We start from the raw sequence: 27,179 nt of genomic DNA on the forward strand, positions 1-27,179 counted from the left end.
CCTAAGCGAGACACAACCTGCACCGGCTAACTGCGTAGACAGTATTGCGCATCCTACTATCAGTTCATGCGTTCGCAGGTCTAGCTTGGGAACGTTTGTCATCGGCGTACAGTTTTCTTGGGCCTTGGACGCGTGACTCACCGTCAGATGTTTATTTTTACGCGTTTTTGTTTGCGAGATGGAAGTATCTGAAATGAATATGGATGGTACCTAAGTACAATTTATTATGATAAATAAAAATATTAGCATAGTCAACACCCCGAGTGAAAACTACGTTGTCTTTGTCGTTAAATTCTGATAACTTTTGGTAGACTAAATAAGCGCCGATACAAAATTAATAACCAAAGTTATACCTTTACAAAATCACATTATTAGAAAAATAAGGTGAAAAATGATTAATGTTACTTAAAACTGTGATCGTTAAATATATCGTATTACCCTCAAATTCAACTTGTCGGTATATTACATTTTTGTTTATTACATCATTTTTGTTTATGCTTAAAAATTTAAAACGAAATATGCAGATAATGTTATTTTTTATGACCGATTAGTAGCGGAGGGATTCTGAATTATGACCTGTAGTAATTGTAAATGATTGCGATCCTGCAGTAATTGTAAATGATTGTGATCCGAGCAGTAAATTGAGGAATATGAATTATGACCGAGCAGTAGGGGAGAGATTATTTTAAATATGTAGGTATTATGTGCAGAAATAAAATATGTAAGATATCTTTTTATGCACCCGCATATATGATCAAATTCGATGTTTTCGAAAATCATACCGCTACGACTAGTAGGGACGTGTAAGATATTATTAAAACGTTACTAGTTACAAGTACGGAAATACCGATTTTAAGTTGTCTACTCAATTCATATTCCTGTCGCCAGGGGGTACAACGGCCTCCTTTATTCAGATGGACTTACCCAAGTTTTTTTATGTATTTTGACCCGTAGAATACGAATTTTTTGGGTAACAGTTGATCCGGATGTCGATAAGATTGTTATAGACAAAGAACTTGAGAAATTACATTACAGCGATTTCTCGCAAAACAAAACATTGTTTTGTATTTTTTGGGCCATTCTAAGCAAAAAATGTTCTGGCAAGTTTTTTCGTAGGATGCATATTCGAGATAAACGAGATTGAACTTTCAAAAAATCGAAAAATTGCAATTTTTGAACCCGAGTAACTTTTGATTAAAAAATAAAATAGCAATTCCGCATTTGAAAGTTCAAGTCAAATTATATCGCTTTTGATTATTTGCATTGCTAAAAATTTATTTTTTTATTGTTAAACAAGGCTATAAACACCTCAGGATCAGATACATTAGTATTTTGTAATCAGTATTTGTACTCAGTACTACTTAGAACTGGTATCAAAAGTAACCCTTACATGTCCGCACTGATTTTGCCTGTCTCTATTCACCACGTCGATGGCCAACGTTTGGGTTGGCTTGTGTTCAATATGCGGTGCGCTAGAAAAATAAATGCACGGGTCACCCGTCCCGCCGGCGCAGGTTGTGTCTCGCTTAGGTTCAATTTGCGCTGGGCCTAATGACCCCGTTTTCATGACAAGCGCTTAACGCGCGTTTTGATAACGCGCGATTACCACTACATAAATTTTTTTACTTGAGACTGTTCACATGCTAATGCGCGTTTTAAGTGATTTTACAAACGTTCCCAAGCGAGACCTGCGAACACATGAACTGATAGTAGGATGCGCAAAACTCTCTACGCAGTTCGCCGGTGCAGGTTGTGTCTTGCTTATATTCAATTTGCACCGGGCCTAAACGTTCGTTGGCATGTGAACAGTCTCAAATAAAATGTATGTAGGTAGTTGTAATCGCGCGTTAGGCCCCGTTCTCATGTGGCCGAAGTAATTTAGGTATGCTCGGTTTACTTTTTGTAATAGTTTTTTTATATTAAGTTCTTTCAGAATTGACAGGTTGACAGATTGGTTCTGTGTTCTGTCTAGGACTTGCATAGAATTCTTCTGTAGACCCACGTCTGGTAGGATTTGATCTTACTTCTATCGATTTTTTTGAGAGACCATGTTTCAGATTCGTAGCAATTGGAAAATAAGGGCATTGACCAGCCTGAGCTTAGTGTTTGTTGTTATTGTTCGTTCTTTCCATATTTTAATTAATTTTACTATTGCGGTTCGGGCTATTGCTAGTCTCCGCTTGATTTCTAAGGAGCTATCGCCATTATTGGATATTAGGGATCCCAAGTATACAAATCTATCTACTACTTCGAAATTCGGTATTTGGTGTATGTGAGCTAGATTATTATTTGTCATGTTTACGATCATTATCTTTGTTTTGCTTTTAGTCCAGAGTAATAAGGATTTTCTCAGGACACTCAAAGATCCAGGTAGCTGACTACTTTTTTGGTTATTGTACACCTATAGGAAGAAAACCTACCTGTTTTCTGCCTAGAGTTCGCGTCCGTTTTTTAATTATTAACAATTTAGTGCAAAAATCGCGATTTCTTCGATTTTTCGCACTCCATTCTGACATAAAATTACAAAATTCAGTTTCTTAGAACATTGAAAAACCTTCAAAATGCCTATTTTTGAAAGTTAAAAAGTTAATTTGTTGCTACGCAAACCGCAAAATAAGTGAAAATCGTTATTTGTTAATAACTTTTACTAAAACTACCTTAGAACTTTAGTGTTTCACCCAAAGTTGGGTATTGACGTACTTACAAACCTTCAAAATTTGAGACCGATCCATTAATTAATTTAAGAGTTATTCTATTTGTTTATCCCAGAGACCTCTATTTTGCAATAAGATAAGACAGAAAATAATGAAGATAGGGCAATTCTGAGTATGCCAAATGAAATCATAAGAGTGATAGTATCAAAATGTATTAAAAAAAGATAAAAAAATTACTATAGTCAAAAATTCTAATGCCTTTGTGAAATTTTGTAGTATATAAAAATTTAGAATAACTTTAAAAATGTTGTCCGTAGAAACAATCTTTTTATATATTCGAAAAGGTAGTATTTTAACACGAATTTTCAAATAAAAAAAATTAAGAGGAAACAGTAGCGATCAACAGGTAGCGAAAACGCGTTCCAAGATTGCGGCTGTAATTTTGAATATTTTTTCGAGATATTTGGCACACGTATTCGTAATATAATAAAGAATGGCGGTACACAGCCCAATTTGAAAAATATATTAATATGTGAAAATTACTCTGTAATTAAAGACAATATTAAAAAACGAGCCTGTACCGCCATTAAGAAGAACAAAAAAATACACTTTCTTCAAATAAACTATTTTATCCAATGCCTAGATTTTGTGTCATTTTGGAACTACTAAAATTTTTTATTTCATTAGTAGTTCCAAAATGACACAAAATCTAGGCATCGGATAAAAAAGTTTATTTGAAGAAAGTGTATTTTTTTGTTCTTCTTAATGGCGGTACAGGCTCGTTTTTTTAATATTGTGTTTAATTACGGAGTAATTTCCACATATTCATATATTTTTCAAATTGGGCTCTGTGCCGCCATTCTTCATTATATTACGAATACCCGAATACGTGTGCCAAATATCTCGAAAAAATATTCAAAATTATAGCCGCAATCTTGGAACGCGTTTTGGCTACCTGTTGATCGCTACTGTATCACCTTAAGCCTGGGTTCATTTGGGACAAAGTTAGCCATATGTTTTTTTTTAATTCACAGCTAATTTGTTTATAATAATTAAGGAATCTCATTAATGTCATTTTAAAGAATGGGATTTGTATTTTTTCTTAACAAATTTGCACAAACATTGTATGGTTCAAGTGGAAATCGGTGGGTCTGTGCATTTTATCAATGAAATAAGATATGTCTCACACTCCAGAAGCCGCTAACGATAAAATGTTTTAATCATCGCATTAATCATTGTAAATGAGTCGAGGAATATTAGTACAGTGAAAATAATAAGACGAGAACTGGACGATAATTATTATAAAGAATAAATTTTAAAGTTTTTTCTACTTTAATGACAAAAAAGCAAGCTCATTAGCAGAAACCGATTCAAAATTATTTTGCACATTATATGTGAAACATTATTTGGTTGAAGAGTGTCATTTTTGTTGGCACAAAAATATATTAATTTGTCTGGACTAAATTAGAGTTCTGTTTATCTTGTTACTATCAACATTTACACAGTGTTGCCAAACTGAATTTTGTTATTTTGAGTGTAAATTTATTCCACGGATCTCCGAGGGTACAATACTTTCACACTTCACAGCACCCTCTACGATTTTTCTATTCGTTCAAACGATTACTAGGGGGAACTTACAAATCCACCGAGTTAAAATACCGAAAAGCAATTTCAAACGAATATAATTTTCTGTATCTCCTGATCAACTCAATGGATTTTGATCTTTCTTTTATTAATTTGTATGTAATTTCTACGTACTTACATTACAAATATACAATTTGGTTATAAATTTATTAATTAATAAACAATCTAATTTGTTTAAACAATTCTTGAAAAAATTTTTTTTACAAAAATCTATTTTTTTAATCATAGTATCATTAATGATCATAGAAAAAGTTAAAGTACACTTTAATAAATAAATGATTTTTATTAGATAATTATTTATTGAAGATAATTTATTTATTAAAGTATACCCTAACTTTTTCTATGATTAATAACGATAGTATGATTAAAATCATGGATTTTTGGGAAACATTATTTTTTCAAAAGATTTTTAAACAAATTAGACTCTTTATTAATTAATAAATGTCTAGACAAATTGTATATTTGTAATGTACAGAAAAATTACATACAGTTTAAAAAAAGAACGATCAAAATATATTCAGTAGATCATGAGATATAGAAAATGATAGTAGTTTTAAGTTGCCTTTTTTAGTTTTTGAACTCGTGCATTTGTCGGCTCCCAACTCCTCCTTCACTTACCACGACTAGTCACCAATTGAACTACATTTTTAAAAATTCGTGTAACATACCAGCTTTTCTAATATGTAAAATGATTTTTTCTACGGACAATATTTTTAAAGTTATTCTAAATGTTTATAAATTACAAAATTTCACAAATTTGGTATTACGATTTTTGACTATATTAGATATTTTTTATCTTTTTTAGTACATTTTGATAGCATCGGTTTTTTACTTTCATTTGGCGTACCCAGAATATAATAGAATAGATAAAATTGCCCTATCTTCATTATTTTCTGTCTTATGTTATTGCAAAATAAAGGTCTCTGGGATAAACAATTAAAATAACTCTTAAACTAATTAATGGATCGGTCTCAAATTTTGAGGGTTTGTTAAGTACCCCAATACCCAACTTTGGGTGAAACACTAAAGTTCTAAGGTAGTTTTAGTAAAAGTTATTAACAAATAACAATTTTCACTTATTTTGCAGTTCGCGAAGCACCAAATTATCTTTTTAACTTTCAAAAATCGGCATTTTGAAGGTTTTTTAATATTCTAAATAATTTAATTTTGTAATGTTATGTCATCTATTTAGCTTTTGAATGGGGTGCAAAAAATCGAAAAAATCGCGATTTTTGCACTAAATTGTTAATAATTAAAAAACGGATGCGAACTCTAGGCAGGAAACAGGTAGTTTTTCTTCCTATAGGTCTACAATAATTAAAAAAGCAGTCCGCTACCTGGATCTTTGAGTGTCCCGAACATGGTATATTTCTAGCTTATTACCCTGGAGTATTTACCGGTGTTGAAATCCGAAAAAAACATCTTGATATGGAAATATTTAAGAAGATAAACTGGGTAACTGAGTTTATTTATGTTTTTAGATATCAAATATTTAACCATGATAGAAAAATTCTCAAAATATCGAGACGATATTGATCCATCTGTATCTAATGCATTTGCAACTGCAGCTATACGATCTATGTACTCCATGCATGCAGAAAACATCAGGTAAATATATATTAATGTGATATTCAAAGATCGGTGTGCTCAAAGCACTTGATTAGATAATTAACTAATTAATTAAATTTAATTTTAATGATGCACTTATGATTTAATCACACTATTTAATGCTCTAATCTCAGGGTTTTATATTCTCGTGCTTCAATATCTCCTTTGCTTTACATATGATAAATAAGGTCAAAGATTAACGGAATAAAACACATATATGGTACAAAAGCATCTATTGAAATAAATTCACCCTCAAAATATCCTCTAAAAATAATATCTCCTATTCTGATTATTGAAATAACCCTACCACTATCTAAAGTACTTATTGAAATTTGCGTTATGAATAATTCTACAAAAAAAATAAAACTGTCTCTCGGATGATGAGTTGTCCAAATTCTTGTCTCTGGTCGCCTACAATTTACTCTTAGCAGCCCCCTATGTAGTCAGCAATCTCGCAACAAATTATTGCAAGCCTATTGTCATTAATGACCCCCTACAGATGCACGTATCTTTCAAAAAACAATGCTAGCCTTTTCTCCTCTCGATAAACTGAATCTATTTCTCGTTCCGGCATGCAACGGTGACTCTTGGAATATAAGTAGAACAATATAACTTACAATGCTTTACGTGATGAGCTTCCGTCAGGACACTTATTTCAACAAACTCACAACTATTCACTTATCTGCCTTACTACTTCAGGAGACTCTTAGAGATCACCACTAGTCGACTTAACGATCATTTAACAACTGACTCTTCTTCCACCCTCTAACATTTCGCTAAACTCCCATTCTTCATACCTAGCCCCTCCTTTTTCCTTCTTCACCAATCCGAGTTCCTCAATTTTATCCCCATCTACCTTTCAGATAACAAACACCAATTTTCCCTACCATTAGAAATTTCCTAAAACTAATTACATGCCAATCGGTTTTTTTTTCCTTTCTTAATATCTAAACAAAGATTACATTCATTTAAATTTCTAAATACAATTATTCCCTCGCCGCAAAAGTCCATTTGGGAAACCCGGTCTCATTGTCCAAACACATAACCACTTTCTTATCATACTAACTGTACAAAGAAAATACTTAATCCCTATTTAAATTTTGTTTACCTACGGCCATCCAAAGATAATTGACTTTCATTTCTTCGAAATGAATTTTGGTATATTTTTATTATATGTTTTAACTTTTCTAAAATATTAAGATCGAAACCATATTAATTCAAATTTTACATATCTTAACAACTCCCCGCCATTTGATTTGCCGAAAAAATTCTGTTATTTATTTAAATGACACAAGTTTTTTTTTAGGATCAAATTATTCCATTATGTTACCAAACTCTACTCATGATACTTATAAATGTCGTGAATGTTAAAAATACCCCGTATCTTGCCTGTCTCTATATGCGCTAATTCATAACTATTTACCCCATTTTCCGTATTGACCCTATATGGACCTTCAAATACCGGCATCAATTTAGCACAAATACCATTTTGTAAATTGGACACCCTCAGTGCCCTCACTAAAACTTTATCCCCTTTCTGGAATGTAACCGGCCTTCTTCTTCGGGTCCTCTCTTGCCTTTGGAGATATTTCTCTCCACTTCGTCTCAATCTTCGTTGAACCACCTCGATCACTTCTTCGTATTGTCTGGGGGCGGTGTCTTCCCACGGTCTCGTAGGCATTGTTCCTTTCATTACATATAAAGGCGTCTCCTTGGTAACCGTATTTGGTGCACAGTTCAAATACGTCTCTATTTCAAACACTTTTCTGTCCCAATGTCGATGATGTTCTTCCGCAGCAATTCTTAGAAATTTTGTGACTTCTTGTATAAAACGCTCTGATGGGTTGCTCTGTGGATGTCGGATGCTTACAAATTTTGTATTTATGCCTCTCTCTCTTAATTCCCCTTTAAAACGGTCATTCCTAAAGTATGTCGCATTGTCCAACAAAATATTGTCTGGTCTTCCCACTGTTTCGATAAAATCGTCTATCTTCCGAAGTATTTCAGCTCCTTTCGTGGTTCTACATGGGTACAGTTTTAAATACTTTGAGAAAACATCCACCATAACTAATATGTGTTTATTCCTCTGTGTTGTTGTTATTAAATCGCTCAACATATCAATGGCGACAATATCCAGTTTCTTCCGAGCTATGACGTTTTTTGTGATGTTTTCGTTTTTGAAATTCTTACTTTTACACTTTTGGCATGTCTCGCAATTTCGAGTCATCTCTTTGGCTATTGTATAGTCCTGTCGACAAATGTAGTTCTCCCTGAACATAAGCCACACCTTCCTGCTTCCAATGTGTCCGTTGTCACAGTGTAATTTTGCTAAAACTTCTTTTGCCATCTGTTCCGTGATTACATATAGTTCTTTACCATCGACCCTCTTAAAATATAAGTTATCTTCTTGTTCGGCCCTTTGCTTTTCTCTTTCATCCAGTTGTTCCTGATTTTCCCTGATCTGAGCCAAAGAAAATAAGCCTGCTTCTTCTCTCATTATGTTCATGCCAACGTGGAGAGTTTTGTGGTCCTCTTTGCGGAATTGTTCATCTCTCGTCAACGCATCAGCCAAGATATTGTCAGTTCCTTTGATATATTTAAATTCAAAATCATACTCTTGAAGTAAAAGAATGCCCCTATGAATTCTATTATTTACCAGCCTATTTTTCATTATATGTACCAAAGCTGCATGGTCTGTTTCAACGGTGAATTTTGCCCCTAGTAGGTAAAACCGTAATTTATTTACACAAAATAACACACTGGCGAACTCTAATTCAGTAACGCTGTACTTTCTCTCATATGTTTTGGTTACACGGGAGACAAAACAGATTGGCACCTCTACATCGTCTTGGATCTGTGATAACACCCCTGCGAATTTTGTTATGGAAGCATCGGTCCGGAGAATGAAAGGTTGATCATATCTTGGGTGGTGTACTCTTACAGCTGTGGAGAAAGCTCCTTTTAAATTTTTGAAAGCCATTTCTTGTTCCGTTCCCCATTTCCACCTAACATTTTTCTTAAGTAATGCTATCAACGGTATTTCTTTTGTGCTGATGTCTGGTATTAGTTTTTTGAAATAGTTTACCATTCCCAAAAATCCCCGCAATGTTTTTAAATTGGTTGGCCTAGCGTAGTTATTTATAATTTCGATTCTATCTTCTGCAAGACTAATCCCTTTTGTGTCTAATTTGAATCCTAAATACAGTATTTCCTTTTGGAAAAACTGACACTTTTGAATATTTAATTTCAATCCCGCTTGATCCAGTTCTTCTAGCACAGTGTGAATATGTCGTAGATGGCTTGTTATATCCGGTGAGAAAATTAATAAATCATCTATGTAATGTACAACAAATTCTTCATGCCTATTTAAGATTGTGTTCAATGCGCGAACCAAAGCAGCGCATGCACTCTGTAGGCCAAATGGTACCACCCTAAATCGGTATACCACTCCGTCGATCGAAAAAGCGGTATAATTTCGACATTTCTCTGCCAAAGGTATTAACCAAAAACTATGTTTCAAATCGATTTTGGAAAAAATGTGTGACCCTGTGATTCGTCCAAATATGGCTTCGATGTTCAAAGGCGCTTCGTATTGCGCGATTGTGTGTGAATTAATGTTTCTTGCATCTAAACATAATCGCAAATCACCACTCGATTTTTTAACGCATACTATCGGGTTGATATATGGAGAGTCACATCTTTCTATCACCTTGTCTTCGATCATTTTTTCAATTTCCTGTCCGACGCTTTGCCTGTATTTATACGGGATTGGATATGTCTTGGATTTAAAATTTTCTAAGTTTTTAACTTTAAAAGAATGTTCATAATTTTTAGCCACTCGGCTTTCTTCATTAATCAAATCTCCATAATTTTCTAGAATCTTCTCTACTTCCTTTTCCATGTTTTCTCCACATTTTAATTTTCTTTCATCCTCATTTTGTTCGCATGTGTTCACTGTCCATAATATTTCTTCATAAAATTCTGGATTCTCGTCCATTATTGCCATTTCTTCTCTGTCCTCATCCTTTATTTCTTCTTCTGTTTTTTTTTATCTTCAATTTCCATTTGGTATCCCGAGCACCATGTTTCTACTGCTTTCATTTCTCTTATGAGAACTTCCTTTTCTTCCTGCTTCCTTTCTGTTTTATCGTCGATTGCCGACAATTCTTCCGTATCTTCGATTTCCTGTCTTTCTCTTGTATCCACCGTGTTTTCCTTCTTTCTTTTTGAACTCTTCTTCTTTTTCTTCCTTCTTTTTTTTTCTGGTTGATTTTTTTCTTGTACTTTCGGTTTTTCCTCTACAGTCATATTGATTTCTTTATGTTTTTCCTGTTCATTTATCTTTTCAACAATTATTTTCCTCTCTATTTCCGTTTCTTCTTCTATGTTGTCTGGTTCTGCTCTGATTTCCAGTTTATTCTCCGAAAAATTTATGGTGATGTGTTTTTCACTCAATTCATCAATTCCCGCTATCATATCATGGTTTAAATCTTCGATCACCACACATTGCATAATATAGTATTTGTCTCCCACTCTGATCCGCACTCCCAAACCTTCATTTACTGTCGTCAATTTTTTGTTGTTTGCACCCACTAAAACAACCCTAGGAATTTTGTACACAAATCTGTCCAAATTTAATTCTTTTACTAGTTTCTTATTGATTAACGATATCTCCGATCCAGAATCAATCAAAATTTTAATCGCTTTATGTTTTATAAATGCATCTAAGAATATTAAATTGGAATTAGAACTTTGTCTTTCATTTCCCGCCAACTGTATAAACTCTCTCGGATGACAAAATATACCGGAGAGTTGTTTATGTTTGTTCAGTGGATGCTTTATTGAAAATCCTGTCTGGATTCATTGCATATATCTTCTTCCTCGTTTTCTATTGTTACATGATTCATCTCCCTTCTATTTTGTCGTTGGAAATTCTGATTGTTTCTACCGTCCCTTTGTTCGTTCGTATTCCTAGTCGGAGGATTTTGTGCATCTCTGTTTCTGTTGTGATTTTCATATGTTCTATTTTTTGCGTGATTCCTGTTATCATAATTTTGTTGTCTATTGTAATTTTGGTATTCTCTCGGCCTATCTTCGTTTGTTGATTGGGCATGTCGGTTTCTCTGGTCATAATTTGATTGATACCTTCTTGCCGGTCCATTATATTGTTCATGTTGTCTTCTGTTTCGCATTTCTCTTCGTTTTGCTTCCCTTACTTGAAGGAATTGGCACAAACTATCAATATCTTGATAGTTTCTCAAAATCACGTGGTCCTCCAGCGTTTCTTCGAAATGTCTGCTTATCATTTCTACCAGTTGTTCGGTAGAGTATTTGTAGTCTAGATATTTGGAATTGTTATATATCTGCAAAGCATATCTTTCCTCCGATATTCCCATTTTCTCGTGATATCTTCCATTCTGTAGCTCTTGGTTGATTTCCCTCTGTTTAACTTTCCCCCAGAAATAGTTGAGAAATTTATTTTCGAAATCTGTCCAATTTTCAAACTCATCTTCTTTACTTTCATACCATAACGCTGCTCCTTCTTTCAGATGGTTTCTAATTGTTTCTTTGCAGTCGTCAAAATATCTAATATGTTGCAATTTGGTTCTCAAATTTTTAACAAATGGTACTGGGTGTGTTTTTCTAATATCCCCGCCAAATTGTATTTTCGCGTCGCTTGTACCATGGATAATCATTTCCCTTCTTTCTCCACAATTCTGTTGATTCTTCAGTTCCGCAATTTGTTTTTCGTTTTGCTTAAATTTTTCTTCTATTTCTCGCCTGTCTTCTTGTATTGCATTTTCAAATTTGCTTTCTAACTGTTCTAATTCCATCTTCTGCACATTCTTAATATCCTTCATTTTAGTTTCTATTTCTTCTCGTTGCATCTCCAGTTTCCTTTCTGTTTCTTCTCTAACTTTTTCTAAACAGGCTTTCATTTCATTTTCATATTTTTCCAAACGCTTTTTCAATTTGCCATCATTCTCTTCCAATTTCTGTTCTATTCTCTGTGATATTTCTCTTTGTGTTTCTTCCATGGCTCGTTTTGATTCCTGTTGATTTTCTTGCATTGTCCTTTTTGTTTCCTGTTGATTTCTATCCATTTGTTGTGACTGGAGTTGCATCAGTTGCAATAGTTTCTCTATTCCTGTTAATTCCTGTTCTTTTCTCTCCATAATCGTTGTATCTCCTTCATTATCCAATCCTTCTTCAACAATTTTTTCCTCTTCTCTGTTTTCTTGCATTTTGCTTTGCCTCCTTGTGGTCGACATGTTGTTTCTTTTCGTTACTGTTTTCTTTGTCCCCGCCAAATGTGAAATTTTACAACACTCTATAAGTTGCAGAACACGACAAATATTTCTCCCCAAATTTAATAAATTTTCGCCACAAATATCAAATATGCAATCAGGTAAATTTCAAAATAAATATCAAATGTACGATTGGTAAAAAAAAATCAAATAATTCAATGGCAGTAAATATCCAATACCTACGATCAATCCATAAATCAAAATTATTTTTACACCTGGAAAAATTGTCAAATTATCTCTGGATCACCTGTAGTTATTCCTTATCTCTTTCCCTACCATCAAATGCAAAGCTGCGATATTTTTAAGCCACCACGTTCTGGGCTCCAGTTAATGTGATATTCAAAGATCGGTGTGCTCAAAGCACTTGATTAGATAATTAACTAATTAATTAAATTTAATTTTAATGATGCACTTATGATTTAATCACACTATTTAATGCTCTAATCTCAGGGTTTTATATTCTCGTGCTTCAATATCTCCTTTGCTTTACATATGATAAATAAGGTCAAAGATTAACGGAATAAAACACATATATGGTACAAAAGCATCTATTGAAATAAATTCACCCTCAAAATATCCTCTAAAAATAATATCTCCTATTCTGATTATTGAAATAACCCTACCACTATCTAAAGTACTTATTGAAATTTGCGTTATGAATAATTCTACAAAAAAAATAAAACTGTCTCTCGGATGATGAGTTGTCCAAATTCTTGTCTCTGGTCGCCTACAATTTACTCTTAGCAGCCCCCTATGTAGTCAGCAATCTCGCAACAAATTATTGCAAGCCTATTGTCATTAATGACCCCCTACAGATGCACGTATCTTTCAAAAAACAATGCTAGCCTTTTCTCCTCTCGATAAACTGAATCTATTTCTCGTTCCGGCATGCAACGGTGACTCTTGGAATATAAGTAGAACAATATAACTTACAATGCTTTACGTGATGAGCTTCCGTCAGGACACTTATTTCAACAAACTCACAACTATTCACTTATCTGCCTTACTACTTCAGGAGACTCTTAGAGATCACCACTAGTCGACTTAACGATCATTTAACAACTGACTCTTCTTCCACCCTCTAACATTTCGCTAAACTCCCATTCTTCATACCTAGCCCCTCCTTTTTCCTTCTTCACCAATCCGAGTTCCTCAATTTTATCCCCATCTACCTTTCAGATAACAAACACCAATTTTCCCTACCATTAGAAATTTCCTAAAACTAATTACATGCCAATCGGTTTTTTTTTCCTTTCTTAATATCTAAACAAAGATTACATTCATTTAAATTTCTAAATACAATTATTCCCTCGCCGCAAAAGTCCATTTGGGAAACCCGGTCTCATTGTCCAAACACATAACCACTTTCTTATCATACTAACTGTACAAAGAAAATACTTAATCCCTATTTAAATTTTGTTTACCTACGGCCATCCAAAGATAATTGACTTTCATTTCTTCGAAATGAATTTTGGTATATTTTTATTATATGTTTTAACTTTTCTAAAATATTAAGATCGAAACCATATTAATTCAAATTTTACATATCTTAACAATATATATATATATATATATATATATATATATATATATATATATATATATATATATATATATATATGAAATAAACGAAAGGATTTCTCTGGTGTACAGAAGAAATCCTTTCCGTAGCGGCAGTGACCATGTGAATTCAAAGTCTTGATAAAAGACTATGAAACGACAAAAGATACCTCTTTGTATCACAGATTTGTCTACAAAGCCACGTTATTCGCTACGCATTCCTCAATAACGGAGAAACCGTGATAATATGAAAGAACGGCAATTGCATTTTATTACACTTCGACCACCACCGGTATTCTACACGACGTGTTTCGCAGGTTATGTCAACCGCTCGTCAGGAACACCTAGGTGAAGTGGTCGAAGAGGAATAAAATGCATGGGGCCTTCCTGGTAAAAATAAAATACCAGACTTCAGTACACTAGGTACGACATCTATATGAAATAAACGAAAGGATTTCTCTGGTGTACAGAAGAAATCCTTTCCGTAGCGGCAGTGACCATGTGAATTCAAAGTCTTGATAAAAGACTATGAAACGACAAAAGATACCTCTTTGTATCACAGATTTGTCTACAAAGCCACGTTATTCGCTACGCATTCCTCAATAACGGAGAAACCGTGATAATATGAAAGAACGGCAATTGCATTTTATTACACTTCGACCACCACCGGTATTCTACACGACGTGTTTCGCAGGTTATGTCAACCGCTCGTCAGGAACACCTAGGTGAAGTGGTCGAAGAGGAATAAAATGCATGGGGCCTTCCTGGTAAAAATAAAATACCAGACTTCAGTACACTAGGTACGACATCTATATGAAATAAACGAAAGGATTTCTCTGGTGTACAGAAGAAATCCTTTCCGTAGCGGCAGTGACCATGTGAATTCAAAGTCTTGATAAAAGACTATGAAACGACAAAAGATACCTCTTTGTATCACAGATTTGTCTACAAAGCCACGTTATTCGCTACGCATTCCTCAATAACGGAGAAACCGTGATAATATGAAAGAACGGCAATTGCATTTTATTACACGTCGTGTAGAATACCGGTGGTGGTCGAAGTGTAATAAAATGCAATTGCCGTTCTTTCATATTATCACGGTTTCTCCGTTATTGAGGAATGCGTAGCGAATAACGTGGCTTTGTAGACAAATCTGTGATACAAAGAGGTATCTTTTGTCGTTTCATAGTCTTTTATCAAGACTTTGAATTCACATGGTCACTGCCGCTACGGAAAGGATTTCTTCTGTACACCAGAGAAATCCTTTCGTTTATTTCATATAGATGTCGTACCTAGTGTACTGAAGTCTGGTATTTTATTTTTACCAGGAAGGCCCCATGCATTTTATTCCTCTTCGACCACTTCACCTAGGTGTTCCTGACGAGCGGTTGACATAACCTGCGAAACACGTCGTGTAGAATACCGGTGGTGGTCGAAGTGTAATAAAATGCAATTGCCGTTCTTTCATATATATATATATATATATATATATATATATATATATATATATATATATATATATATATATATATATATATATATATATATATGAAATAAACGAAAGGATTTCTCTGGTGTACAGAAGCAATCCTTTCCGTAGCGGCCGTGACCATGTGAATTCAAAGTCTTGATAAAAGACTATGAAACGACAAAAGATACCTCTTTGTATCACAGATTTGTCTACAAAGCCACGTTATTCGCTACGCATTCCTCAATAACGGAGAAACCGTGATATCTTTTGTCGTTTCATAGTCTTTTATCAAGACTTTGAATTCACATGGTCACGGCCGCTACGGAAAGGATTGCTTCTGTACACCAGAGAAATCCTTTCGTTTATTTCATATAGATGTCGTACCTAGTGTACTGAAGTCTGGTATTTTATTATTACCAGGAAGGCCCCATGCATTTTATTCCTCTTCGACCACTTCACCTAGGTGTTCCTGACGAGCACTGCGAAACACGTCGTGTAGAATACCGGTGGTGGTCGAAGTGTAATAAAATGCAATTGCCGTTCTTTCATATATATATATATATATATATATATATATATATATATATATATATATATAACGATTTAACCTATATAATATAACCTAATTTAAATTACCCTTTATAAAACTTTATATTAGCCGTTCTTCTCGTTTTTCTCCTTTCAGTGCCATATTAGGTCCAACTAACTTTGGCAATTACATTAGCAAGTTATTAACGGTCTTCAGCTAGCGGAAATCGCTGTGTCTAGGTACACGCTAACGTGTACGCAAATAAAAAAGTTAGGTACACGCGAATTAAACTTCATCAAGCCAGTGACGTCATTATTTAGAGTACGCAGTGACTTTATATTTTGGTACACGCTATTTTGATATGTTTATTGTTTGATAGAAAAACATTTGTTATTAAGGAGAGGAGAAGGGAAGCAGAACTATTCAGATGTTTCAAACTTAATAATGTAATAAATCAATGTGTATATAAAAGTATTATATTCACGTTAGCGAAATAAATTTTAGTTGACATGAAATGTACAAAATATTGTTAAAGGTTTGTTTACTACGTAAGTTAATCATACCAGTTAATAAACTATAAACCAATGCTGCTGTGTTTATTTCTATTTCATGTTTTCAAATGATGTTAAACTCATTAAAAGAACTAAATAATTGTCCATATTCCATAGTTAATTTTAAAAAACACTAAACAAATAAAAAATAAGAAACTCTTTACTAATCAATATTAAAATGTGAACACAACGCGATTAGACAAATTCCAACACTCTGACTCTCTGACACTCGCGGTATATACTTACACGCGGCTCAAGTTAGCGTGTATGCAAAAAACCAGTAACAGTGCACACTAAATACTGACGTCACTGAATTGATGACGTTTCGCGTGTACCTAACTTTTTTTGCGTACACGTTAGCGTGTACACAGCGAATCGCGCTAGTTATTCGGCACTACGTATTTCCGTCCAATTGCAAATGTTCTTGAGCCATGATATCTACTTCCTTCCAATTCCTCTGCAGTTCTCGATTTTACCTTTCATGATAAGCTGGATGATTCTGTAACGGTCTCCTCTAAGAACATGCTCTAGTTATGATATTTTTCTTATTTTAATAGTTTTCAATAACTCTCGAATGGTGTGTTTTCTCTATTTAACACAGCACCGAGACATAAATGTAGCAGTGAACAACCTTCAAACAGCGCTAGACGACATTGAAGAATGGTGTATTAAATGGAAAATAGCCATAAACTCAGAAAAAACACAAGCGGTGCTATTCAAAAAGAGAAGACAAAGCCTAGAAGAACAACTGACGGTGCAAAACAACCCCATTTAGTGGAAAGATGACGCGAAATACCTAGGAGTCATAATGGACAAAGGCTTAACATTTCAAAAACACGTAGAAGCCACACTTAGAAAAGCCAATATGGCCAGAGCATCACTAAGAGGACTCGCAGGTAGAAAAAGTAAATTAAGAACTAAAACGAAGATAAAATTAATAAATAGCATAATAATACCAATTTTGACATAAGCATCTCTCGCGTGGGGACACTTATGCAAAACAACAAAAACGAAGATCCAAGCGGCACACAACAGCAGCCTAAGGGAAGCAGCGAACGTCCCAAGATACGTGGCGGAAAGACACCTATTCAGAGAACTCCAACAAATCAAAGTGACCGACATAATGACGGAAAGAGCCAGGACAAAATTCCCAGAACTGGAAAATCATCCAAGTCCCATACTGTGAGAGATAATGCGATACGACTACTTCCACCGATGGAAGCACAAACGTCCAAAACAAAAAATAGTGGATTAAAGAAAATAAACATCAGAGATAAAAAAGAAATAAATAAAATGACAGTAAATAAGATATAAAATAAGAAATAAAATAAAAGTGGACAATACGTGGCTCCATCAACAACGACCAGGCAATTAGTGTGGGCCCCATACTCGCTAATTTTTACTAATAATTAAGATTTTATTTTCAGGACATCCTACAAAAAAAGATATAAAAAAACCCAAAATAATCGGCCTCGGCCAAAAAAACAAAAAAAAATTAACACCGGCGCGGCGCAAGCCAACAAAACAAAAATTCTAACAAAACAAAAACACAAAAACCTGGGCAAGTAGGGCCCAACCCTTAAGCACCAGGTCTCTGAACCGAGCTTAACTCGGTTCAGAGGCCTGGGGCCCAAGCAAGCAATTTTAGTACCGCGGACAAGTCACAAGAAGATAACAGGCATATAGCGCTTCACGCTGGTCTGATTTGCAAATCGATTAGGGCACCACGTTGGAATTCTATTACCCAGGATTCCCACGTGAAGAGCATTTGGCTGATAGTTGTGCCCCTATTGCGCATCAGCGTGCTATAGGGGGGAAGGGACAGCCTGGAGCATTGGAGCGCGTTGGAGTGACTCCTGTTCGGGTTAATACACCTCGCTGCAATGAATTGTTACACCCGAACGTACTCCCTTAGGGGTGAACAAGTCTCACGAGTCGGGTTGAATCAAATTGCTTGCTTGCTTGCTTGGTCTGCATTGCGGTTTAGGGTATTCGGAACATTCTTCTATGCAACTACCTACCTACATCTCAAACGCCTCTTAATTAAGGGATTGATCGTATTAGCCTTTAGAGTTTAGTTCTCCGTGCCAAATACACTGCCAAATAACAAAACTGGCCAAATATAACATTTGATCATTCTTTGACGTAATTTTAGATGTGGTTTATTTCTTTTTTAGAAACTTTATGCGAGCTTTCATATAAATAAAATATTTTGATATCCCACATACTTTGTTTTCTTTAAATTTACAGCTAGGAAACAGTTAATTAATTACCCTATATTTTAGCCTTGTCGATCATAACCAAAAAGAAATTTCGGCATTGGCTCATCATAAATACTACAATAAACCTGAGATTGTAACAAAACATAAACACTTTGATCTGATTCTGAAAGGAATTTCCAACCAGGCGGCACAGAAAATAAGTAACTTTTATTCCAATGAGGTAGGTACCTACAGTTGAATCCGCGAATCTTTACCCGTGCGTCATCATTTAAAGCATACGAAATAAGTCGATAATAAGTCGGAAATTAAAATTTACTAAACGCAACAGCAAGTCACTTACTGTCACTTGCTGTTGCGTTTAGTAAATTTCAATTTCCGACTTATCATCGACTTATTTCGTATGCTTTAAATGATGACGCACGGGTAAAGATTCGCGGACTCAACTGTACTTAAAAATAAAAAATAATGAACTTTCGCCTATTGCATGTTTACGTTTTTAGTTGAACAGTATGTTCCTAGCTGACGACAATTATGGATACGACATCGTCAGTTTGGACATTCAAAGAGGAAGGGATCACGGTCTTCCTGGATATAATGATTATCGCAAACTCTGTGGATTACCAAAGGCATCTAATTTTAAAGATTTTATGGACGTAATGACCAATAATGTAAGTGAATTTTAACATTAGTCCATTGACAATTATATATTTTTTTGTGTGTAGGGGTAAGTGGATTAGTATAAGCTTAAGTTTAATATGTGGAGTGTCCACTCTTGTCCTTTTGTTGCCATCTTGGAAAGAGGGGTGCAAAGGGTTTTCGCGCTGTACCTCGTAAACTAGCAACCCTACAGAAAATTGTACTACATTATTGGTGGCAAATTAAACTGTCTACAACTTTATTCCTATTACTTTTTATCGTAAAGTGGAAAATAAAAAAAATTATAAAAATTTTTGAACAAATTTTTTATTCACTTTTTTGCAATTTTTGTGCGCTTCCGTCGTACGGCAAAGCACCAATTACACAGATAATTTAATAGGAGTACAGTACCAACATTATTCCAAGATAAATTTCTTGGTAATGAAAACAAAAAACGAACCTAATAGATCTTCTAAAACTGCTTTATGAAGCTGGTTTTTTGGTGTCGACTAGCCTGAATCAGATGCAGATACATTTACATCCATTCTGCGCTTGCTGCGTCCCAATGCTATGATTATGTGACTGTCGTACCAGAGAGCATTGAAATTCTTATCTTGCTCACGGTATTAGGAAAGAAGCAGTCCAATGTATGTTTTTTTAAACCTTTCAAAAGGGTGTAAGTGGGATCAATGTTACTGTCTGTCTAGGGGAGTCGCATCAATTTGCCGGGGACGAATGATGGAATAGACACGTTCTAAGGATACAATCTTCTTCTTCAGGTGCCGTCCTCGTTCCGAAGTTTGGCTATCATCAAGGCTATGCGTATTTTTGATACCGTAGATCTAAATAATTGGCAGCTGCTGCACTTGTACCAATCTCTTAAATTCTTCAACCATGAATGTTTTCTTCTGCCAATGGATCTTTTACCTATTATTTTTCCCTGAATAATTAATTGTAGTAGCTGGTACTTTTGTCCCCTCATTATATGTCCCAAGTATTGCAGTTTGCGCTTTTTAATAGTAAGCGCAAGTTCTTTTTCTTTCTGCATCCTTCGCAACACTTCCATGTTTGTCACTCTCTCTGTCCACGATATTCTCAGTATCCTGCGGTACATCCACATCTCGAATGCTTCTACTTTCCTTGTATCGATCTTTTTCAGTGTCCAAGATTACATTCCATAGAAAAGAACTGACAGCACGTAACATCTCATGAGGCGAATTTTAAGATTTAAACTTAGCTCTCTTCCGCATAAAACTGTTTTAATTTTGGTAAAAGTAGCTCTAGCTTTTTCTATTCTGATATTGATTTCTTCAGAGTTGTCGTTGTTTTCATTAATAACAGTTCCCAGGTAATTATATTTTCTAACACGCTCAATTCTTTGATCATGTTCGGTTATGTCAGAAAAATTTTGTGGAGATTTCGACACCATCATTATTTTTGTTTTTTTGATGTTAAGTGATAAACCGAACTTTTCGCTGCACTCTACTATTCTGTTTATCAGTGTTTGGAGATCTTCCGGGGTTTCTGCTATTAATACTGTGTCATCAGCGTATCTCAAATTGTTTATTAAAGTGCCATTTATTTTAACTCCTATATCTTGGTCAGCAAGGGCTCTGTTTATAATATCTTCTGAATATAAGTTAAACAAGGTTGGTGAAAGTATGCATCCCTGCCTTACGCCTTTTTTGATCTCGAGTTCCTCGGTTGTTTCCCGTTCTACTCTAATATTCGCCTTCTGGTTATAGTAAATATTGAAGATAATTCTGAGGTCCCTTTTATCCAAGTTTTTCTTTAACAACAGTCTCATCAGGTGTTCGTGGCGAACTTTATCGAACGCCTTGTTGTAGTCAATAAAGCACATATATATTGATGTGATCTTGATTATTGATATGAGATAATATTCTTATATGTCATTTAATTTAATCAATGCATTAATAATAATCTAATTAATTTACCAGATCACATATCAATATGTTTTCAATCTCAGGGCTTTTTATAAAATTAATTACTTACTTACGTGGCTTCTAAGTATTTCTCAATGGTTCCTAATCGGGATAGGAAAGAAAAGAGTAAAATAATACACACATATGGGTTACAATTATAATCAAAATATTGTTTATTTTATTTAAATGGCAATCACTGCTTAATATTTGCTATTCTCCTTTTCATGAACATTTTTCAGTGCGTCACAAATTATAGAAAAAAAGGTAAGTCCGTGATAATACACATTTATGACATTTATTCTAACGTGACATTTTAGTTAAATCTGACAGTTGTCAAATTTTATTTTCAATTTGGAATAAAACCAAATCAATTGTGTCTATTGCATTTATAAAATGGTATTTCCTTTCATTTGTATAGTCTTATAAATTGTACAGATTATATTGATAATATTATTATTTTATTTAATAAATAATTATTTTTTGATTATGGCGCCATCTATCGACAACTAGAATAATCACCGAAATAGAATAATTACCAAAGTATTCACAGACGTGCCTTTTTTTCTGTCACATACAATTTAATGCGTTAGAGAGAAATCGAAAAACTGTGACGCACTGAAAGATGATCATGAGAAAAAGAATATATCTTATTATTCTTAAACATAACATTTACACATGGGAATCTTATTTCCTTTTGGTTTCCAATTGAAAGTTTTCCAATTGAAATTTATTAGCAACAATTCTTTTTAAGTTTGATGAAGCTTTTCTGATATTATTGATTATGTTCTTCAATTTTAAATGTGGTATTTAATACGAAAAACCCATACATTCATGTCCAAACAAATGAGACTGACCTTTTTCTGGTGAACTGAGAATGTCTTCACACAAGACCCGTTTCCTGCTATCCTTGGCTGCGATCAAAACCTCGTCCTGGCTTCCAGTAATGTTCTCCTTTGAAACTAGCTCGTATAGCTCTCGTTCCTGCTTCTGTGGTGATGCTGTGTTCTACCTTTTTCGAAACTGCAATCAGCTACCGGGAACTCTTGGCTCAAGGAGGTTCTTTACTCTCAACCTGGCCTACCTCTCGTTCCACGATAAATACTCCACACTCACGGAACTACACCGGCTTTCACACTCTCCGTACACTACCGTCTACTACTGGACTTCACTTCTCGACAGCTCAAAACATTCTGATCTATCTTTTTCATTCATTCCCCTACTTTCTAAATATCCCTTCCAGATTCACAAATCAACCTTCCACCACCAACTCTCATTCGCAGTATTCCTCAAAACCAATTTTTAATCTTTCTAAATATGCTTAATGGATTTCAAAAAAAATAGTTAATTCCCATTCTAAAATTACTTTCTACTATTTACAAAATTTAATGACCTATTATCTACTTCAACTGAGTCTTATTTAGCATAGGCTAATGATCGAACCTTCCGCGAACAACGATAATGAACTATTATCTATTTCAACTGAGTCTTATTTAGCATAGGCTAATGATCGAACCTTCCGCGAACAACGATAATGGTACGCGCCATTCACTTTGTTTATTCTAAGCCCATTGTCCCGAGTTTCGTATGCTTCTTCTAATCACTTCTTAAAATTAAATATAACAATTTGTTGTATACAGGTTGTTCTAAATTTATATGCCCATGGTTGAGAAAATTGAAAATATTTTATATTAAATTGAATTCTGTTTATAATTATCAAAATTTAATTTTCATATCAAATAGAAATATAACAAATCCCCGCCTTGTATTCGATAAAATTTATCTGCATTTTTAAATAAATTTTCTCGAGGCAAAACCAACTCCCTGTATATTTCCTTACTTTAATCTACGTCTTATATCCTAACTTACTATCTACTTCATGTAATTCTGTCTTTTATTCGTGATATTTGTATACATCGTGAATATTATAAATTCCTCGGATCTTTTCCGAGTTCCTGTGCCTCAACTCATAACTATTTATCCCATTTTCATTATTCACGATGTACGGGCCTTCGAAAACAGGCATCAACTTTGCGCAAATGCCCCCAGGAATATTTGATACTCGTAATGCCCTCACGAGTACTTTTTCACCCTTTTGGAAAGTCACTGGTCTTCTTTTTCTATTGTGTTCCTGTCTTTGGATATATTTTTCGTTGCTTCGCCGTAATCTTCTCTGTACGGTTTCAATCACCTGTTGATATTCTTTTGGCTCTTGGTCTTCCCATGGCCTTATCGGCAGTACACCCTTCATGATGTATTCTGGGGTCTCTTTTGTTACTGTGCTCGGAATTGTATTTAGATACCTTTCTATTTCCGCCATTTTCCTGTCCCAATGGCGATGTTGACCATCTGTTGCAATGCGAAGAAATTTCGTCACTTCCTGTATGAATCGTTCCGAAGGATTACTCTGTGGATGCCTGATGCTGACAAAATTTGTCTCTATTCCTCGTTCTCGAAGTTGTCCCTTGAAACGATCATTTCGGAAATACGTTGCATTGTCCAGTAGAATCTTTTTTGGTGTTCCTACTATGGCTATAAAATTGTCGATTTTTCTTAATATTTCTTCCCCCTTTGTGGTGCGGCAACTATATAATTTTACGTACTTTGAAAACACATCCACCATTACCAGAATATGTTTGTTCCTTTTAGTGGTCATAATTAGATCGCTTAACATATCTATTGCTACAATGTCTAGTTTGTTTCGGGCTTCAATATTTTTGGCAACATTTTCGTTTTTGAAATTTCGACTCTTATATTTTTGACATACATCGCACTTCTGGGTAATTTCCTTTGCAATGCGGTAATCCTGTCGGCTGATGTAATTTTCCCTAAAAACGAGCCAAACTTTTCTGCTACCGATATGCCCATTGTCCTCATGTAATTTCTTTATTATCTTTTCGGCCAATGTCTGTGTCACTAAATATAGTTCCTTTCCGTCTATTCTCTTAAAATATATGTTATTTTCTACTTCCGCTCTTCTTTTCTCTCTTTCCTCTAGGTCTTCCTGGTTTGTCCTTATCTCATTTAACGAATATATCCCTTCTTCTTGTATTAATCTATTTAGTCCCACCTGTAGAGTAATTGTTTCCTTTTTTCCGATGTCCTCATCCCGTGTTAGAGCGTCGGCTATTATGTTGTCTTTTCCTTTTATATATCGGAACTCAAAATCATACTCCTGTAATAATAGAATGCCTCTATGTATTCTATTATTTACTAATCTATTCTTCATGATATGTACTAAAGCTGCATGGTCTGTTTCGATTGTGAATTTTGCTCCCAATAAGTAAAACCTCAATTTGTTTACGCAATATAGTACACTGGCAAACTCCAATTCTGTAACACTATATTTTCTCTCATGTGTTTTAGTCACTCGAGATATAAAACATATCGGCACTTCTTGGTCGTTTTGTATTTGAGACAGAACTCCTGCAAATTTTTGTATGGACGCATCAGTTCGGAGTATAAAAGGTAAATTGTAAATGGGGTGGTATATTTTCGTTCCTTTTGCGAATTCTCGTTTTAATGTTTCGAAAGCTTCCTCCTGTTCTTCTTTCCAATTCCATTTTATTCCTTTTTTAAGCAATTTTATCAGAGGGATTTCCTTTTGGCTCAAATCGGGAATCAGCTTTTTAAAATAATTAATCGTGCCAAGAAAACCTCTCAATGTTTTCAAATTCGTTGGTCTTGGGTATTCATCTATGAGCTTGACTCTGTCTTCGGCTAATCTTACTGTTTTGGTGTCCAATTGAAAACCCAAATAAATGACTTCTTTTTGAAAAAATTGACATTTTTCAATGTTTAATTTCAATCCCGCTGTGTCCAATTCTTCCAGAATTATTTTTATGTGTTCCAGATGACTCTGAGTATCTTGTGAAAAAATTAATAAATCATCGATATAATGAATTATGAAATCTTCATGGCGATTCAAAATGGTATGTAGAGCTCGGACGAGTGCAGCACAAGCACTCTGCAATCCAAATGGCACTACCTTAAACCGGTAGACAAGACCATCAATAGAAAAAGCGGTGTAGTTTCTACACTTTTCAGCTAACGGTATCAACCAAAAACTGTGTTTTAAGTCAATTTTTGAAAATATGTGTGACCCGGTGATTCTTCCAAAAATGGCCTCGATGTTTAGAGGTGATTCATATTGTGATACAGTGTGCTGGTTGATATTCCTGGCATCTAAACATAATCTCAATTCTCCATTGCTTTTCTTTACTATCACAATCGGGTTAACATACGGTGAATCACATCTTTCGATGATTTGATCTTCCAACATTTTATTTATTTCTTCTTTCACCTCTTGTCGATACTTGTATGGAATCGGGTAAGTCTTTGATCGAAAATTTCTCAAGTTTTTCACCTCAAATGAATGTTCGTACTTTTTAGCCACTCTGTTTTCCTCATTGATCAAATTTTCGTAGTTTCTTAACATCAACCGCAATTCTTTTTCTTTCCCTTCTCCACATATCAATTTTCTGTCTTTTTTTTCAGATTCTTCACACATGTTTACCGTGCATTCTGCATCCTCGTTTGCATATACCTCCTCTTCAAATACTACTGTTTCAATCATATTCTTTTCACTTTCATTTTTTAGCTTTATTTCTTCTTCTCCTGAGCTCGTCTCTTCTTTTGAGGAATTCCAGGTTTCCTTTGTTTCTGATACTCTCAAATTTTCTTCTTCTGGGCTCAACTCTTCTTTTGAGGAGCCACAGGTTTCATTTTCTTTTATCTTTTTCTGACCTTTTCTCCTTTTTTTCTTTGTCCTTGCTTCGCTGCCAAATTCATTTCCACTGTTTGTTCTTTACCTGATTCGTCCGTATTTTGTTTCTCATGTTCCTTGTCCTGTTCTTTTTCTTCTTCTTCTGTTAGTTTCATCGTATTATTTTTAAAATCTATCACTACATGTTTTTCTGCCAATTCGTCAACTCCTACTATCATGTCATGTGACATGTTTGGCATTATTACACATTGTAGTGCATACATATTCTTACCCAGTCGTACCATTACTCGTATGCCTTCATTTATAGTTGCCAATGTCCGTTTGTTTGCGCCCACTAAATTTACCCTAGATATTTTGTAAATTAAATTTGTTAAGTTAACTTCTTCTATAAGTTTTCTGTTGACCAATGTTATTTCAGATCCAGTGTCTATCATAATTTTAATTGGTTTCTCGTTGATAAATCCATCCACAAATTTTAAATTAACTCCATTTTTCTTTTCGTTGTTTCCTGCCAATTTAATAAACTCCTTGGGGTGACAAAAGATTCCTGTTTGATTTTTGGTTTTTAGTGAGCGCCGTCGTGAAAAGACGCCGGTTGCTCATCGTTGTTTATATTTTCGTCATAATGTCTCTCTCCGTCATATTCATCTGTCTGGGTATTATTTACTTCTCTTCTATTTTCTCTTGGTCTGTCGGATCTGTTTCGGTTTTCTCGATATCTCTGTTCATTTTGTCTACCATTATTTCTGTTTTCTTGATTTGAGCGTGTTGTGTTTCTATTCTGGTATTCTCGATTTCTGTCCTCATTCCATTGCCTATTTCTTTGTTCATAATTTCCTCTTCCGTTGTCTCTATTTTCGTTTTCCCTTCTGGGATTAAAATCTCGTCTTGTATAGTCCCTCCTATTTTGATTTCTATCTCTGTAATCTTGTGTTTCTCGGGGCCTGTAATCTTCTCGCGACCTTCTTGATTTTCTTTCTCTTAGACGTGATTCTCTTATTTGTAGGAATTGGCATAAACTATCTATGTCTTTGTAATTTTGCAATGTGATATGGTCTTCCAGCGTTTCCTCGAAATGTCTTGCAATCAGTTCGACTAATTGTTCCGATGAGTAATTATATTGTAAATGTTTTGCATTATTGTAAATTTGCAAAGCATATGTCCTTTCTGATACACCCATCCTATCATTGTATTTCCCATTTTGCAATTCCTTGTTAATTTCCAATTGTTGGACCTTTCCCCAGAAATAATTCAAAAATTTTTGTTCAAACTGTTGCCAATTGCCGAATTCTTCTTCTTTACTATCGAACCATAGGCTTGCTTCATATTT

The 27,179-nt window shown here is 34.6% G+C and overlaps 1 protein-coding gene across 7 annotated transcripts in view; it reads left to right on the plus strand.

Moving 5' to 3' along the window:
- The window catches only part of LOC114325165 (peroxidase), a 221,520-nt gene that overhangs the window by 178,799 nt on the left and 15,542 nt on the right, over nucleotides 1–27,179 (plus strand). For all 7 annotated transcript variants that reach the window (XM_050650086.1, XM_050650088.1, XM_028273140.2 and 4 more), the window contains exons 8-10: nucleotides 5,780–5,906; nucleotides 18,611–18,767; nucleotides 19,048–19,215. In XM_050650086.1, the coding sequence (XP_050506043.1) occupies nucleotides 5,780–5,906; nucleotides 18,611–18,767; nucleotides 19,048–19,215 (452 nt within the window). The remainder of the gene's footprint in view (nucleotides 1–5,779; nucleotides 5,907–18,610; nucleotides 18,768–19,047; nucleotides 19,216–27,179) is intronic.

Source organism: Diabrotica virgifera, chromosome 5 (genome assembly GCF_917563875.1).
Source record: "Diabrotica virgifera virgifera chromosome 5, PGI_DIABVI_V3a".
Taxonomy (NCBI): domain Eukaryota; kingdom Metazoa; phylum Arthropoda; class Insecta; order Coleoptera; family Chrysomelidae; genus Diabrotica; species Diabrotica virgifera.